The sequence below is a fragment of the Malus sylvestris genome, chromosome 17, assembly GCF_916048215.2.
Source record: "Malus sylvestris chromosome 17, drMalSylv7.2, whole genome shotgun sequence".
Taxonomy (NCBI): Eukaryota; Viridiplantae; Streptophyta; class Magnoliopsida; order Rosales; family Rosaceae; genus Malus; species Malus sylvestris.
This window is the reverse complement of record NC_062276.1, coordinates 545,630-564,471: the sequence shown is the minus strand read 5'-3', so window position 1 is coordinate 564,471 and position 18,842 is coordinate 545,630. Positions and strand designations below refer to the sequence as shown.

Below are 18,842 nucleotides of genomic sequence, written 5' to 3'. Positions count from 1 at the left end.
ATCTGTAATTGAAGATGTCAAACGACGAAAAAAATTTCACCAGTAGCAGTACAACAATGACTAAATCAACAATATTATATCAGGCAAATCCAAATAATTTAGTAATTTACCCATTTGTTGGCTTAGGTTGAGACAACAGCGGAAGAGGTCTTCCTCTCGAAGCACCTTCAGATCTGACCACCTTGACTGCCTCAAAGGGCAACGCGCTTGCAATTCTTATTGTAAGTACCACGAGATACATGGTAAAAAACCTAAATGTGTGAAAAGCTTGTTATGAATAGTATTATGCAAAGGGTAGTGGAGTTGTAAGATTTCCAAAATAGAATCTTTCGTTTGCAGATTTTTCTTTTGTGGTTCCAACATCGAAAGTAAAAGGAACAACTGTGATTGGAATCCATCATGAATACTATTAGCTTATGATTCCAGGGTAACAGGCCAAGTCGACAAAAAAGAGCCTCGAATACGTAATTCCCGATATGGTTTTTCCTTATTATTCTCATCTTTTTGTTTTGGATATTGCAGGACTGTTATTTCCTACTTATCACTATTCTAATTTCCAATCTCAGATAATTACAAAAAGGTTATAAAGTTTGGGAGGGTCGAGATTGCTATCATTGGTGAAGTTGAGAACCTCAAAATCTGCCAGGTGATAAGCAGGATATCGTGTCTTGGGAAGTTCAATTAATTCAGATCCTGGAAGTGACTCACTTCTCAAGACACGATGATCCTGCTTATCACCTGGCAGATTTTGCGGTTCTCAACAGCACCAATGATAGCAATCTGGAGCCTCCCGAAATTTATAAACTTTTTGTAATTATCTGAGACTGAAAATTAGACTAGTGATAAGTAGGAAATAACAGTTCTGCAACATCCAAAACAAAAAGAGAAGAATAGTAAGGAAAAATCATATCGAGAATTACGTATTTGAGGCTCTTTTTTATCGACTTTGCCTGTTACCTTGGAATCATAAACTAATAGTATTCCATGACATTCGAGGATTCCAATCACATTTGTTCCTTTTACTTTTGATGTTGGAACCACAGAAGTAAAACCTGCAAACGAAAGATACGATTTTGGAAATCTTATTTTCGAAAGATAGCTTACAACCCCCACTTCCCCTTGCATAACTATTCATAACAAGCTTTTCACACATTTAAGTTTTTTTTTACCAATGTCCTTATGCAGTTTCCCAAAGGAAAAAAAACATAGAAACTATGTGGTCCACTTTTAAATTCATCATATCAGTTAGTAAAGAAAACAAAAACTTCAATGGGAATTTTAAAGTTACCTCTTGCAAACTTTGTTGTAAGTATTACGAGATACAGCGACCATGTATCCACTAGCAAAATTCACACCATGCTGCAAAGATTTAGTAAACTCGAACCAGCAAAATTTTGTTGGATACTTGTCCGTTGTATCTTGTGATACTTGCAACAAGAATTTCAAAAGGTAACTTTAAAATTCACATGTATTGAAGTTTTTGTTTTCTTTTCAAACAAGGTTTCATGTCAATGCGTTATGAGCGATGCCCTCCTGCGCATCAAAACACAAAAAACATTCAACTTATTGGCAAGGCAATGCCTAAGTACCCTAAATTCCAACGTTAAACACTTCAAAAGGGTTTTACGTGGTCTGAAGTAACTAAAAAACAAGTGCAAGAATCCTAAAATAAATGTTATAGACATTATAAGTGGCATCGTAGCAATTGTGTTTACAAAATAAATAATAAAAATTGCAGAAACGAAGAGGGGCACTGTCACAGCAAACTTACCTCTCGGATAGTTGAGCAAAATTTCTCTCCATACTAATAAGTCATGTTATTATGATGTAGTGGAGCATGTCAATTTACAAGATGTAGACTCTGAAAAAGTTATACAGCTAAAAATAAATCCTTGTTCTTGGCAACCTTTGATAAATATTTTATTTCATCTTTACACTATCACGATTCACGACTAACTTACCTCTTGGATTGGAGGAGAACTTTCATGGCACGAGGACAGCAACATGGTACCCGTGGAACTTGTTATCATCGGCTAGTTGAGCAAATTCACTTAAAATAGCTACTAACTTTAGTTAGATTTTGTCAAGCATGCCAATGTTTAGAGTGTAAACATTGAGGGAAAACTATTTTAATTCATCTTAAATTAATATTCCGACCTTGAATATATTTGGTCTTATTGACAATTATTAGTATGTAAAAGTAAATTTCTTAGGACTTAAGTCTCATCCGTTAAACAACACCTAAAAGTACTTACTGATACAATACGAATACTTGCAATACAAAAGATCATATAAACTTGCACTCAAGTCGTTAAACTCTTGAAACAATTTGAAAGCTCGCCTCGAAACTCTTGAAATATAAAGAGAAATGAAAATTCATATAAAACTGAGAATGCATAAGACAAACGTAAAGTTTGTAAAGGAAGAAATAAAAAAATCAAATGCACTTACCATACACTAGGAAAAGTTTTTTCGGTTTGCTTGAAACACGAGTATGACGGACGATGAAAATATATTCATCATTTTGAGTTTGGTGTATGAATTAGTATGAATGTAAGGTTTATATAAACAAAAAAAAATGATGAGGTTGTGGGTAATGCCACGTGGCACTACGTGATTAGTTGAAAATCTTATTGAAATCTTGACTAAATCATTGTAACTAGATAGTGACAAGTGACGTGTCAGAATTGATTTAAAATCTTATCGGAAATCTATCCACAAAATAGTACTTTCGGATAATGACACGTGACATGATAAGATTGGTTAAAAATCCTATCCGAAATTAAAACTAAATTATTTTATTAAAAAAAATAATAATAATATTTTAATACAAATTGACTACAGATTGTGCCAGCGCATATTTTAAAGGTGGAAATGCATTTGGTCAATTACTGTTTATTGGATCCTTTACTATTCATTTGAATGGATTAAATAGGCTGACTGTCAATGCATTTTTAGGGCTAGAATTGCTCTTAGAAAAAATGTTATGCATAAATAAATAAAAGTAAAAATAATCTAATGAACTCATTGGGTCATTCTTTGGCACAAATTAAGATGAAAACGTGCCACATTAATTTGAGTTACAGGCTTAGCCTAACACAGATAATAATTTGTTTGATTGACACATAGTTATAATTATTCTAATTATTAGTATGAATTTCATAACTAAGACAACCTAATCTAATTTAGATTGGGTTGTCTTAGTTATGAAATTCATTTTTTTGATCTCTGTGTTAAACTAAATTAGATTGGGTTGTCTTAGTTATGAAATTCATACTAATAATTAGAATAATTATGTGTCGCAGAGACAGGTATGGGTTGTCGACTATGATAGAAGGTGAACCAGCCTCCTATGTTTCTCACTATGAGGTGTATGGTTCTGGAAAAACATTTGCTTCCCAAATATTAGAGGCGTGCTTGGAACCTTATCAGACTTTCGAAGAAAGAATAAAAGTATGCAAAATGGCATTGATAGATGCGGCAATTTGGGACCCATCACAGAGGATTCTTGAGAGGTAATTTTATTTACAGATCATTCCAATTGCCTTATATTTGTATGAAGTGTCTCATAAGGTAATTGTTTACAGTTTGTTTTCTTGGCTTCAATCACTTATTGAAGCAACTGTGATCGAGTTGTATAGTGTGAGCTTTGATGATTGGAACCACAACTGCCAGAGATGCAGAGTCATGCTGATATATAACATTTTTGGGAGTGTTGTCCCAGCCAACGACATAAAAAAGCGGCTGCAGTGAGTAATAGTTTTATTTCGCCATTAAACAATCTTTTTTTTTTTAGAAGAACCATTAAGCAATCTGTATTTAATTATATTTGGGGTTTTGGTAGGGTATTAAAAGAGCAGAAGTGAAGTTTGTCAGTTCATGTCTTACCAAGCTACATGGGGCATACTACACTCGATTGGTCATTTTTGCAAGTGAGGAAGGTGCTCGTTAGACTTTAGACAGAGGAGAAGATTTGTACAAGAGATGCAAAAGCCTATTTTTGCATTGCAAGGGAAAGGGTTGAAGAAGTTTTTTGTAGCAGCTAAGGAAATCTGGATGTGTTACCTAAGGAAGGAAAACTTGGATGCATTGGTCCCACAGATCCGTTGACACTTTAGTATCGTTTAATTTCTAATAGCTGAGTCTCATGACCTATTTGACAGTAAAATGACACAGATTCTCCGAAATTTCAGTCATGATACCCCTTGTTGTAAAATAATTACTGGTTCTCCAAATTTGAGTTATCGTGACTGAAAAAACTAAAAACTCGAACCAGTAATTGTTTTACAGCAAAATGTATCATGTCTGAAATTTTGGAGAATCTGTGTTATTTTACCATCACAGAGGACATGAAACTCAGCTATCAGAAATTGAATAATACTAAAATGTCAACGGATCTATGGGACCAATGCATCCAAGTTTTTCTTCCTTGGTTAACACATCCAGATTTCATTGGCTCCTGCGAAAAAACTTCTTCGACACTTTTCCCCTGCATTGCAAAAATAGTCTTTTGGGACATCTTCTCCTCTATCTAAAGTTTGACAAACACCTTCCTCACTTGCAAAAATGACCAATCGGATGTAGTATGCCCCCACATAGCTTGGTAAGACTCTTTTAATACCCCTGCCAAAACCTCAAATATAATTAAATATAGATTGCTTAATGGCTCTTCTCACAAAAAGAAAAAAAAAAGATTGTTTAATGGCAAAATAAAATTATTACTCGCTCCAGCCGCTTTTTTATGTCGTTGTCTGGGACAACACTCCCAAAAATGTTATAGATCAACATGACTCATTCGTGGTTCCAAATCATCAAAGCTTGCACCATACGACTCGATCACAGTTGTTTAAATAAGTCAGTTGTTTAAATAAGTGATTGAAGCCAAGAAAACAAACTGCAAACAATTACCTGATTAGACACTTCATACAAATATAAGGCAATTGAAATGATCTGTAAATAAAATTACCTCTCAATAATCATTTGTGCATGATCACAAATTGCCGTATCCAGCAATGCCATTTCACATACTTTTATTCTTTTTTCGAAAGTCTGATAAGGTTCCAAGCACGCCTCTAATATTTGGGAAGCAAATGTTTTTCCAGAACCATACACCTCATAGTGAGAAAAGGCTGGTTCACCTTCTGTCATAGTCGACAACCCATACATGTCTCTGCGACACATAATTATAATTATTCTAATTATTAGTATGAATCTCATAACTGAGACAACCCAATCTAATTTAGTTTAACAATCAAAAAAATGAATTTCATAATTCCAATTCTCATACACCAGAAAAAAGAAAAAAAGTAAAATAGAGAAGAGGATGTGAAGCGATCTAAACAGACAGTATTGGACAAACAAAATCAAAGTACCGAGTTTGAACCTACTATCCCTTGCTCCAGCAGCCCAAAAGCCAAAACCCCAGATCAACTTCCATCCCGCCGCGCTGCCTGTCCAAAAGCCAAAACAGAGTGATAGAGAATGTGGGAGTGGGAAGTTTTTATTTTAATTAGAGATATATTAGGATTACATGTAGGTGACTTTGAAAAAAAACAGCAAAATTTGATTGTGTGAAATTACATTTCTACCCCATATTTCTTATTCATGTTTTATTTTAATTACATGATTAAAGTAGTAATTTCATAGAATTTTGATTGACAATGAGTATTTTATTAATTAATGGAAATATTAACACATGTTTCTTACCTGACCTGCTATGGGTTTGAAACACTCATTCGCATAACTGTGGTCGAGTCACTCAGTGCGAGTTTGGACCAGCACAACCCTACGGTTCAAAGTGACTTCATTCTCATCCATAGCCATCAGAGCGTTGCCTAACTGGACGACATTAAAAATTGGCTCGAGTAAGTTTAATAATTTTATTTTCACCATTAAAAATACATTTTAAACGTGTATTTAATTTATATTTGCAACTTTCACATGGAGATGGGATCAACGAGAGTAGAGCGTGTCGGTCCACGGCTTACAAAGCTCTGTGGGCAGTACTACAGCTGGTCTTCTTTGCAAATAGGGAAGGTGCGTCTGGGACATATGATGAGGCAAAAGAAGTTCAGAAGATACCTATTTTTGCCACGAAAGGGGAGGGTTTCAAGAAATTCACTGGAGGAGCTGAGGAGATATGGGTGTGTTGGCTTACTAAGGCCAACTTGGAGGCAATGGTCCCTTAGATTGATGATTGAGGCAGCCCCACCGGAACTTACTTCTCAATGTTTGAGAATATGTAGAGAGTTACTGAAAGTAGCTGAGTTGGATATCTATCCTATAGTTGTGAGATATCCAAGTCAGCTACTTTCAATAACTCTATATATTCTCAAACATTGAGAAGTAAATACCAGTTCCAATAGGCTGCATCAATCATCAATCTAAGGGACCATTGCCACCAAGTTAGACTTAGTAAGCCAACACACCCATATCTCCTCAGCTCCTCCAGTGAATTTCTTGAAACCCTCCCCTTTCGTGGCAAAAATAGGCACCTTCTAACTTCTTTTGCCTCATCATATGTCGCAGACGCACCTTCCCTATTTGCAAAGAAGACCAGCCCAATGTAGTACTGCCCACAGAGCTTTGTAAGCCGTGGACCGACACGCTCTACTCTCCCTGGTCCCATCTCCATGTGAAAGTTGCAAATATAAATTAAATACACGTTTAAAATGTAATTTTAATGGTGAAAATAAAATTATTAAATGCACTGAGTGACTCGACCACAGTTATGCGAATGACTGTTTCAAACCCATAGCAGGTCAGGTAAGAAACATGTGCTGATAACCCCTCTATTGCTGTAAAACAAAATAAATTCGTTGTCTTTCTAATCTAACAATTTTAATTAGGATTTTTGAAAAGTTTATAATACTTCAGGTATTTCTAATTAGGATTTTTGAAAAGTTTATAATACTACAGCGATTTTCAATTACTATTTTAAGTATTTTTGAAAACTCTAGGCCTATTCAATTAGGATTTTAATAAAAGTTTATAATACTTTAGGTATTTCTAATTAGGATTTGATTTTGAAAAAATCGAGAGAATTTGAGAAATATCGTAAAGTATTTTAAGCATTCACAAATCTCGCGTCTCCTCTTTTAGATTTTGAGATAATTGAATTTCACTCATAATTTTGCTTGAAATCTCTAAAACAAATCAATTAAAAACACATCATATTCCACAGACTTATATAACTTAATTGATATATCTCAAAATCTTAATTGAAATTGAACACATGATAAGTAGCATTTGGAAAATTTTATAGCATTAATTACTATCTTTTTAAGTAGCTTTTAAAATAAAATCATTTTTATCGATTCTTATTTATTGTAACTACCTAAATTAGAGAGATAAAGTATGGTATGAATTAAAAAGGAAGTCCAACTACTAAGCAATCCACCACTTTTACGTTAGCTATCTTTCGAAAATAAGATTTCCAAAATCGTATATTTCGTTCTGTGGTTCCAACATCAAAAGTAAAAAGAAAAACTGTGATTGGAATACTACTAGCTTATGATTCCAGGGTAATAGGCAAAGTCGACAAAATAGAGCCTCAAATACATAATTCATTCTCAATATGGGTTTTCCTTATTATGCTTTGTTTTGGATGTTACAGGACTGTTATTTCCTAATTATTAGTAGTCTAATTTTCAGTCTGAGATAATTACAAAAAGATTATAAAGTTCGGGAGGCTTCAGATTAAGAGCATTAAAATAGCTCTAAATTACAACAATAGGATGAACTACAAAATGATAGAGGAAAGATTAAGAGCTTACCCTTGCAAAATCAAATGAAAGAAGCAAGACTTGTGTTAACAGTTATGTGATATGTGCATTTGCAGACATCAAGATTTTACATGTGCAAGAAAGGGAATCACTCCATTAAAAAGATAGGAACTACTGATATTGCAGGTACATCAACCGGACCACTAATTTTAAATGACAGCATATGCTCGAGTAAGCGAAAGACTAAAAGACGAAAAGAAGAGGGTTGTATACCCGTTTCAATGTCATTGTCAGGGCCCTCTTAAACCTGGTTCCAGAATGACGATAGTCCAACACTCTCATAGTAACTAATACTTATTGTGACCTTCACCCAGTTTGTGAATTAGAAGCTTGAAATACACCAAAAATTATATTAATAGCCATTCCCTTAATTTTAACTACTAACAGCGTAAAGAATTTGGAAATTACAATTAAGACCAACGTTTTCCCCCTTTTTTTCATTGCCATAAAAGGCAGAAAAACAAAGGCTTCTAAAACTCAAACCAACTGTCTCATTTCTTCCCAAAAATAAACAAATTTTAATCCAACATTCATAAATGCATGGTCAAATAGGGGAAAAATTATGTTAATTTGGGTTTCAAATTTACAGACAGAACTGTTTACAATAAGCATATATAACATGATTTGGTCTGCAGTGCTTTCATCAATAGTTATAAAAAAATAAAAAATAAAAAATAAAAATAAAAATAAAGATTCTAAAGATATGCATGCAATAGAATGACTATTACCTCCAAGTAAGCAGTTGTATGGTTGCAATCTAAGTTGCACACATCATGTTCAAACTGATAGCTTCAGTATAGCACTTCGACAACATTATTTCAGGCTTTTCCTTAAATGAAGTATTTCCCTGGGAAAAGATTAGTAAACATAGAAATTGAAACAATACACATTAGTACATTGGTATCCCGGTTCTTTGCTAATAGAAAATGAAATTAAGGGGATGGAGAGATCTAATTTCAATTTTTTGAAGGAGAACACCATACTTCATTCATATCAAAGAATAGCATGATTCCAATTTCAATTTTGAACATAATAAAACATATAGCATTCATATATTACTTAAACTTCTTTCAAATTTACTTTTGTATTTAAAGATCGTATATTTTAATGAGTTTAAATTGACTTTATATATAAATTATAGGTTTTTATATTTAAATAATAATGTACATTGTATAATTACATTTATAATCCATGAATACAATTAGAGGCCTTTGAGTTGTATAATTACATTTATAGTCCATGAATACAATTAGAGGCCTTTGAATTTCTTTGCAAGAGAAGATTTATAAGGAAAAGCAACTGCAAATATACAGACGGAGGGAATTTGAGGTTTGTAGTCCATCTACTCATCAATTTTTTACTATAGATACAACTGAGTAGTGAGAGAGTTTTAGCTAATACTCTTCCATTCCACAGGTAATTATAAAAAAATAATCATATAATTTCTCACAATAAAAATCAATGTACTAAAAACAAATGATATATATCAACTTTGATGATTTCTCTTATTTTCCCTCTCCTTCCCAGCAACCAAACAGGGGCAAAAATTACCAAAAAATGAAAAGATTGAAGTACCTGAGCAAGTTGGAATGTCTGGGTTGCCATATACACTTGGTGTAAAAATATCAGGGTGGGCATTTTCAGAGCACCAAAATCCTTGATCCATAAACGTATGTGAAAAAATCAACAAAATAATATTGTGATTGCATTAATCCGTAGAAACAAATATGCTAAAATCGAACTTCTTTATCAGAAAGTAAAGACAACAACAACAACAACAACAACAACAACAAAGCCTTTTCCCACTAAGTGGGGTCGGCTATATGAATCCTAGAACGCCATTGCGCTCGGTTTTGTGTCATATCCTCCGTTAGATCCAAGTACTCTAAGTCTTTTCTTAGAGTCTCTTCCAAAGATTTCCTAGGTCTTTCTCTACCCCTTCGGCCCTGAACCTCTGTCCCGTAGTCACATCTTCGAACCGGAGCGTCATTCGGCCTTCTTTGCACATGTCCAAATCACCGGAGCCGATTTTCTCTCATCTTTCCTACAATTTCGGCTACTCCTACTTTACCTCGGATATCCTCATTCCCAATCTTATCCTTTCTCGTGTGCCCACACATCCCACGAAGCATCCTCATCTCCGCTACACCCATTTTGTGTACGTGTTGATGCTTCACCGCCCAACATTCTGTGCCATACAACATCGCTGGCCTTATTGCCGTCCTATAAAATTTTCCCTTGAGCTTCAGTGGCCTACGACGGTCACACAACACGCCGGATGCATTCTTACACTTCATCCATCCAGCTCGTATTCTATGGTTGAGATCTCCATCTAATTCTCCGTTCTCTTGCAAGATAGATCCTAGGTAGCGAAAACGGTCGCTTTTTGTGATCTTCGCTAGATTGCTCCGGTCATTAGTGTGGATAAGTATATAAATGGATAGAGATAGGAAAGCAAACACAAGATGTACGTGGTTCACCCAGATTGGCTACGTCCACGGAATAGAAAAGTTCTCATTAATTGTGAAGGGTTTACACAAGTACATAGGTTCAAGCTCTCCTTTAGTGAGTACAAGTGAATGATTTAGTACAAATGACATTAGGAAATATTGTGGGAGAATGATCTCGTAATCACGAAACTTCTAAGTATCGGAGTGTGGTGTCGTCTTGACTTGCCTTATCTGTCTCATAGGTAGATGTGGCATCTTCTCTGGAAGTACTCTTCCTCCATCCAGGGGTGGTATCTTTAACTGGTGGAGATGCACAAGGTAATGTATCAATTTCACTTGAAGCTTACTTGTAGTTTCAGGCTTGGTCAAGCACGATACAAACCATGTAGTAGGAGTCCCCCAAGTCGCCGAGCTAGGGGGTCTGCTGAAAGAGGTGACAGACAAGGTAAGCAATCAAAGCTCCAACTGATTGTTCACCTTCTCCCCATCTTTCAGCAGCATGAAGGATAAAGAGAAGAAAAATGAGAAGAGATGATATGAGATACTTTTGCTTTTGAAGAAGTAACTTTCCACAGGCTTATTCTTGAACTGAGCTGGAGGGTTTTCTGGTTTCCTCCAGAGTATAAGGCCGACTGAAGAATTTGAGGGTCAAAACAAGTCCATCAAATCTAGAGTACGTTCCACCCTGCTGATATGGGATACTTTTGCTTTTGACAGAGTAATGGATGTATCGGCACGTGTGCTGTTACGCTTGTCTCCACATGCTTCCTTGTATCCTTCGCACTTGCCCTATCTATTCCTCAAGCAGATGCGGAATCTTCCCTGGAAACATAAGATGTTGAAGATGAGTACTCGAGAGCAATGCCAGGTAAGTAATCAGGTAAGCGGTTCCAGGCAGTCAGTTCCTGGCTGGAAGCTTGATTCCAAGTGCTGACTGATTGCTCTCTTTCTCCTTGTCTTGCAGGTAAAAACAAGGCCAAAGGAAAAGACAGGGAAAAAGCATGATATGGGATACTCTTGCTTTTAACCCTGATGATATGAGATATTCTTGCTCTAGTATAGCTTGTTTGCAGAGGTATTATCGGGGGGAAAGAAAGCTGAATATTTCGAAAGGTTTCGTTGGGAGTGCCCTCTCATATATGATGAAGGGTTGAGCATTTTTGCAGGTCTGCCTGTTCGTTGGGGATGGAGGTCGACATATATAGGAGTCTCCCTAACAAGTAGTAATGCTATTCCTTTACCCTGCTTGGTCATATCACGGTAGTGGGAGCTGCCAGTTTCACATGTTTTAACTCTGTCAGAGCACTTTGAAAAAGTGGTCTGTGGTATCTGGCTCTTGAGATTCGGAGAACGATGCCTCTTCGATTTTTGAGAAAGCAATCATGCTGGGGGTCTGGCTCTCGAGATTCGGAGAGCAGTGTCTCTTCGATTTTTGAGGAAGTAATCATGTTGGGAGTCTGGCTCTCGAGATTCGAAGGGCGGTGCCTCTTCGATTTTGGAGCAAGCAATCTTGTTGGGAGTGTTGTCTCGAATGTGAGTAAAGGTTGGGCATGTTTGCTAGTCTACCTTGCCACGAAGCACAAAGGTTGACACACAGGGACTTTCCAATTATCCAGCAATGGTACTGTTCCTTTACCCTCTCTTCGATTTTGAGAAAGTAGTCATGTTGGGAGTCTGGCTCTCGAGATTCGGAGGACGGTGCCTCTTCGATTTTGGAGCAAGCAATCTTGTTGGGAGTGTTTTCTCGAATGTGAGTAAAGGTTGGGCATGTTTGCTAGTCTACCTTGCCACGAAGCACAGAGGTTGACACACAGGGACTTTCCAATTATCCAGCAGTGGTACTGTTCCTTTACCCTTGTGGGTAATAATATGGTAGCTAGACCTTCAAAATTTATGTGTCTAAACTTTGTTAGTGCTGTTTCTTTGCTATTCTTTTACCTTTCTTGGTCAGAGCGATTTAGTGGGAGCTGCAAGCTTCACGTGCTCAACTTTGGCAGAGAACTTTGGCAAAGTTATCTGTGGTACCCATGAGCTATTGTTGCGTGTGGGAAGTGGGTGATTGAACAGTAAGATTCATGTGCTTTCTACTTCACCAGAAGTCTTCGACAGAATGCCCATAATTTCTGCAAAGCTGAGTGTGCGTGTGACAGGTGCTGACAAGGCTAGAAAAGTAGGTGCCTCTTCGATTTCTGAGATCGAGCCTCGTGGTCTCTGAGCAGCCCAGCTTTTGAGAAAGCGAGCGCCTCTTCGATTGATTCGAAGAACGATGCCTCGTCGATTTTTGAGAAAGCAATCATGCTGGGGGTCTGGCTCTCGAAGATTCGGGGAGCAGTGTCTCTTCGATTTTTGAGAAAGTAATCATGTTGGGAGTCTGGCTCTCGAGATTCGGAGGGCGGTGCCTCTTCGATTTTGGAGCAAGCAATCTTGTTGGGAGTGTTTTCTCGAATGTGAGTAAAGGTTGGGCATGTTTGCTAGTCTACCTTGCCACGAAGCACAGAGGTTGACACACAGGGACTTTCCAATTATCCAGCAATGGTACTGTTCCTTTACCCTCTCTTCGATTTTTAAGAAAGTAGTCATGTTGGGAGTCTGGCTTTTGGAGCAAGCAATCTTATTGGGAGTGTTTTCTCGAATGTGAGTAAAGGTTGGGCATGTTTGCTAGTCTACCTTGCCACGAAGCACAGAGGTTGACACACAGGGACTTTCCAATTATCCAGCAGTGGTACTGTTCCTTTACCCTTGTGGGTAATAATATGGTAGCTAGACCTTCAAAATTTATAGGTCTAAACTTTGTTAGTGCTGTTTCTTTGCTATTCTTTTACCCTTCTTGGTCAGAGCGATGTAGTGGGACCTGCAAGCTTCACGTGCTCAACTTTGGCAGAGAACTTTGGCAAAGTTTTCTGTGGTACCCATGAGCTATTGTTACGTGTGGGAAGTGGGTGATTGAACAGTAAGATTCATGTGTTTTCTACTTCCCCAGAAGTCTTCGACAGAATGCCCATAATTTCCGCAAAGCTGAGTGTGCGTGTGACAGGTGCTGACAAGGCTGGAAAAGTAGGTGCCTCTTCGATTTCTGAGATCGGCCCTCGTGGTCTCTGGGGAGCCCAGCTTTTGAGAAAGCGAGCGCCTCTTCGATTTCTGAGATTAGCCTTCGTGGTCTTTGAGCAGCCCAACTTTTGAGAAAGCAAACGCCTCTTCGATTTCTGAGATCAACCCTCGTGATCTCTAAGCAGCCCAGCTTTTGAGAAAGCAAACGCCTCTTCGATTTCTGAGCAGGCGCCTCTTCGATTTCTGAAGCTCCGTCGAGTGCAGATTTTTATAGGGGCTGGCATTACGTTCCAAAGCACACTTGAATCTCCACCAGTAGAAGCTTCATTCTTGCACTTCTAAGATCTTGATTTGTCCGACCTCTTCTCTCTTCAACACCTTTGAAAATGTATGGCCCCTCCGACCGTCGTTTTGACTTGAACCTTGTTGAAGAGGCAGCCCCGCCTTCTCCAGACAACATATGGCGCCCATCCTTCGTCTCCCTTACTGGTCCTCTTACCGTTGGGGATTCCGTGATGAAGAATGATATGACCGCTGCGGTGGTGGCCAGGAACCTTCTCACTCCCAAAGATAACAGACTACTTTCCAAACGGTCTGATGAGTTAGCTGTTAAGGATTCGCTGGCTCTCAGTGTTCAGTGTGCAGGTTCTGTGTCTAATATGGCCCAACGCCTATTTGCTCGAACCCGCCAAGTTGAATCATTGGCGGCTGAAGTGATGAGTCTCAAACAGGAGATTAGAGGTCTCAAACAGGAGAATAAACAGTTGCACCGGCTCGCACATGACTATGCTACAAACATGAAGAGGAAGCTTGACCAGATGAAGGAAACTGATGGTCAGGTTTTACTTGATCATCAGAGATTTGTGGGTTTGTTCCAAAGGCATTTATTGCCTTCGTCATCTGGGGCTGTACCGCGTAATGAAGCTCCAAATGATCAACCTCTGATGCCTCCTCCTTCTAGGGTTCTGTCCAGTACTGAGGCTCCAAATGATCCCCCTCCGGTGCCTTCTCTTTCTGGGGCTCTACCGACTGCTGAGACTTCTCCTAAGCAACCTTTGTGAAGGCTCCCTCTTGTGTGTTTATTTTGACTCATGTATATGTACATATTTGTAGCTTATCGGGGATATCAATAAATAAGATTTCCTTCATTTCAACGTATTGTGTTAAATACACCAAAGCCTTCTTCGCTAAGTTCTTTGAATTTTCTTTTGTTGAAGCTTGTATGTTGAAGCTTTCTGAGTGGAGCATGTAGGTTGGGGTAGTGTTCCCTTAATTTTCCGAGTGAGGAAAACTTCTCGGTTGGAGACTTGGAAAATCCAAGTCACTGAGTGGGATCGGCTATATGAATCTTAGAACGCCATTGTGCTCGATCCTGTGTCATGTCCTTCGTTAGATCCAAGTACTCTAAGTCTTTTCTTAGAGTCTCTTCCAAAGTTTTCCTAGGTCTTCCTCTACCCCTTCGGCCCTGAACCTCTGTCCCATAGTCGCATCTTCTAATCGGAGCGTCAGTAGGCCTTCTTTGCACATGTCCAAACCACCGTAACCGATTTTCTCTCATCTTTCCTTCAATTTCGGCTACTCCTACTTTACCCCGGATATCCTCATTCCTAATCTTATCCTTTCTCGTGTGCCCACACATCCAACGAAGCATCCTCATCTCCGCTACACCCATTTTGTGTACGTGTTGATGTTTCACCGCCCAACATTCTGTGCCATACAGCATCGCCGGCCTTATTGCCGTCCTATAAAATTTTCCCTTGAGCTTCAGTGGCATACGGCGGTCACATAACACGCCGGATGCACTCTTCCACTTCATCCATCCAACTTGTATTCTATGGTTGAGATCTCCATCTAATTCTCCGTTCTTTTGCAAGATAGAGCCTAGGTAACGAAAACGGTCGCTCTTTGGTATTTCTTGATCTCCGATCCTCACCCCTAACTCGTTTTGGCCTCCATTTGCACTGAACTTGCACTCCATATATTCTGTCTTTGCTCGGCTTAGGCGAAGACCTTTAGATTCCAACACTTCTCTCCAAAGGTTAAGCTTTGCATTTACCCCTTCCTGAGTTTCATCTATCAACACTATATCGTCTGCGAAAAGCATACACCAAGGAATATCATCTTGAATATGTCCTGTTAACTCATCCATTACCAACGCAAAAAGGTAAGGACTTAAGGATGAACCTTGATGTAATCCTACAGTTATGGGAAAGCTTTCGGTTTGTCCTTCATGAGTTCTTACGGCAGTCTTTGCTCCTTCATACATATCCTTTATAGCTTGGATATATGCTACTCGTACTCCTTTCTTCTCTAAAATCCTCCAAAGAATGTCTCTTGGGACCCTATCATACGCTTTTTCCAAATCTATAAAGACCATGTGTAAATCCTTTTTCCCATCTCTATATCTTTCCATCAATCTTCGTAAGAGATAGATTGCCTCCATAGTTGAGCGCCCTGGCATGAACCCGAATTGGTTGTCCGAAACCCGTGTCTCTTGCCTCAATCTATGCTCAATGACTCTCTCCCAGAGCTTCATTGTATGACTCATTAGCTTAATACCCCTATAGTTCATGCAATTTTGTACGTCGCCCTTATTCTTGTAGATAGGCACCAAAGTGCTCGTTCGCCACTCATTTGGCATCTTCTTCGTTTTCAAAATCCTATTGAAAAGGTCAGTGAGCCATGTTATACCTGTCTCTCCCAAAAGTTTCCACACTTCGATTGGTATATCGTCTGGGCCTATTGCTTTTTTATGCTTCATCTTCTTCAAAGCTACAACCACTTCTTCCTTCCGGATTCGACGATAAAAAGAGTAGTTTCTACACTCTTCTGAGTTACTCAACTCCCCTAAAAAAGCACTCATTTCATGTCCTTCATTGAAAAGATTATGAAAATAACCTCTCCATCTGTCTTTAACCGCGTTCTCTGTAGCAAGAACCTTTCCATCCTCATCCTTGATGCACCTCACTTGGTTTAGGTCCCTTGTCTTCTTTTCCCTTGCTCTAGATAGTTTATAGATATCAAACTCTCCTTCTTTGGTATCTAGTCGTTTATACATATCGTCGTAAGCCGCTAACTTAGCTTCTCTAACAGCTTTCTTCGCCTCTTGCTTCGCTTTTCTATACCTTTCACCATTTTCATCGGTCATCTCCTTGTATAAGGCTTTACAACATTCCTTCTTAGCCTTCACCTTTGTTTGTACCTCCTCATTCCACCACCAAGATTCCTTTTGGTGTGGGGCAAAGCCCTTGGACTCTCCTAATACCTCTTTTGCTACTTTTCGGATACAACTAGCCATGGAATCCCACATTTGGCTAGCTTCCCCCTCTCTATCCCACACACATTGGGTGATTACCTTCTCTTTGAAAATGGCTTGTTTTTCTTCTTTTAGATTCCACCATCTAGTCCTTGGGCACTTCCAAGTCTTGTTCTTTTGTCTTACTCTTTTGATATGTACATCCATCACCAACAAGCGATGTTGATTAGCCACGCTCTCTCCTGGTATAACTTTGCAATCCTTACAAGTTATACGATCCCCTTTCCTCATTATCAGAAAGTAAAGACACGATCCAAAAATCCGTTAACATAAAAAAGATGTCAATGTCCATTAGCAGCAAGTGTCTCACCTGGAAGACAAATCTCTCTTTCATTCCTTGAACTGATAGAAGACCTTTCATACGATATATGTCCTCACTTCATTCAAACAACAGTGTACCAAGCCATATGTTAGCCTGAAAAAATAAAAACGAAATCCGTAGTCTTTGTCAGGTTTTCTTTCATACATGCCTGGACAAAGACTCTGGATGCAACTGGCCCTCAAATGTGTACTTGTCTCATTCAAAGGCAACAGGTCCACATGGAAGACACAGAATAAATTATCAAATATATTGCGAAATAAGACAAAACATAGATCCTACCTTTTCAAGATCTAAGTTCCCTTCACAAACTATGCTGACAGAAGAAACACCAGGATCATGAACATGATCATGGGTGTGGTGATCCTCATGATGGTCTGCATATCAGTTTCAAATGTGTGAATATTAGTTCATAAATCTATATTAAAAATAGTAGCAATGTCAAATTACAATTATAGTGGAAGATCAGAACTCTTAAAGCAAATCAAAATATTATCCAATCAAAAACCAAACTAAATAAATAAAAACCTAATTATCCCCAACTTCGAATACGTAGTTATCTATTATCCATTCCAAGAAATGCGAAATGCATAACAGAAAACGTAAGATAACTGGAGTAGGAGGGGAGAGACTGAGCTGCTGAGCGCAGGTAGTACAATAAAATCTTATCCTTTACACTTCGGTAATTAGTACCTTTCCTACAGAAATAAATTCAACAACAAATGGTAAATAAATCAACAAAATAATATTGTGATTGCATTAATCCGAAAGAAAAAAATATGCTAAAATTCGTAGTTCGGGTGCAAAGAACTTAATTTTCAGCAATCCAGAGTCAGAGATGCACACAACAGGGAAGAGAGTATATTTTTTGAGGCACAAACCGAGTCTTTACCTTTGCTTTTTGTGGATCTCGGAACTGGATCAATGTTTTGCTCTGAAACTGGAGGATCGAACATGGATCTGCGAGTTTGAGCGAAATATCATCCATAGGTTGACGATCCTAGAGCCCTAGCATGGAAATATCATCCTTGGGTTGTTGGGATCTAGACTGCAATGAACATGAGCTACGCAACAATTAAAACCAACCTGTTAATTAATTTTAAAAAAAAATACTCAAATCATGCTTCTACAGAACAAAAACACAAAATTTATAAATTCCAAAATACGAACATTCGTTATCAAACTTATGGAAACACGATAGGGTTTGGGAAAGAACGAATCTCGCTATCAAATTTCTGTAATGTTAGGGTTTGGGTCGGAGCTAGGATTACCTGATAATGCCAAAGTCTTCGCCGGGAGGGAGGCGGATGGAATCGGGGTGGAGCTGCTAAAATGGAGGCCGTGGTTGAGATAAATTGGATAAGGGACGGCTAGGGTTAGAGAAATTGAGTGGCTAGGGTTTTCTTTTAGAAAAATGGAGAAGAATAGGGGTGAGCGGCGCTGGGGCTAGAGGTTGGAGAAATGAAGAGAGAAAAAGAAGAAGTCGAAGGCGGCGAACTCTACGGACAAAATTACCCTAAGTTCTAATAATTACCCTTCCAATACAGCCCAAATCTGATGGGTTTCTTGTAAATAAGGTAAAATCAAGGGGTAAGCCGTCCTAAACCCTGCTGACAAAATTACCCTTCTAAGTTCTAATAATTACCCTTCAAACCCATCCCAAATCTCATGGGTTTCTTGTAAATAAGATGAAATCAAGGGACACAAAATTGACTATAGCTAAGCTACAGTTAAATCCTTTCTCAATTTTAGAATAGATAATAATAATAATATGAATCTGCTAGGGTTTCCATCAGCACGTGTGCTTAGCGCCTCATGTTGGATCAGCAGGTCACGAGTTTGACCCCCGGAGCCATGCATTTTTTGTGCTTTATTTTTAAATTTTGCCAGCGCCTCGGTTTCCCATGATCATGGTTGTCCAATCC

At 38.3% G+C, this 18,842-nt stretch overlaps 1 protein-coding gene across 21 annotated transcripts in view; it reads right to left on the bottom strand.

Moving 5' to 3' along the window:
* LOC126611419 (uncharacterized) overlaps positions 1–18,424 on the bottom strand; it is a 33,474-nt gene extending 15,050 nt beyond the window's left edge. The window contains exons 1-9 of one of the 21 annotated variants that reach the window (XR_007618846.1): positions 18,189–18,424; positions 17,810–17,981; positions 17,200–17,294; positions 16,909–17,013; positions 9,360–9,440; positions 8,513–8,631; positions 1,962–8,113; positions 1,772–1,861; positions 548–1,533 (exon numbers count right to left, since the gene is read on the bottom strand). Coding sequence is in view for 1 of the 21 variants with exons in the window: in XM_050279708.1 (XP_050135665.1) it covers positions 7,998–8,066 (69 nt within the window). In the remaining 20 variants the exon portion in view is untranslated. The other 20 variants (XR_007618853.1, XR_007618841.1, XR_007618844.1 and 17 more) reach the window with 20 other exon arrangements.
* Between the last annotated feature and the right edge of the window lie 418 nt (positions 18,425–18,842).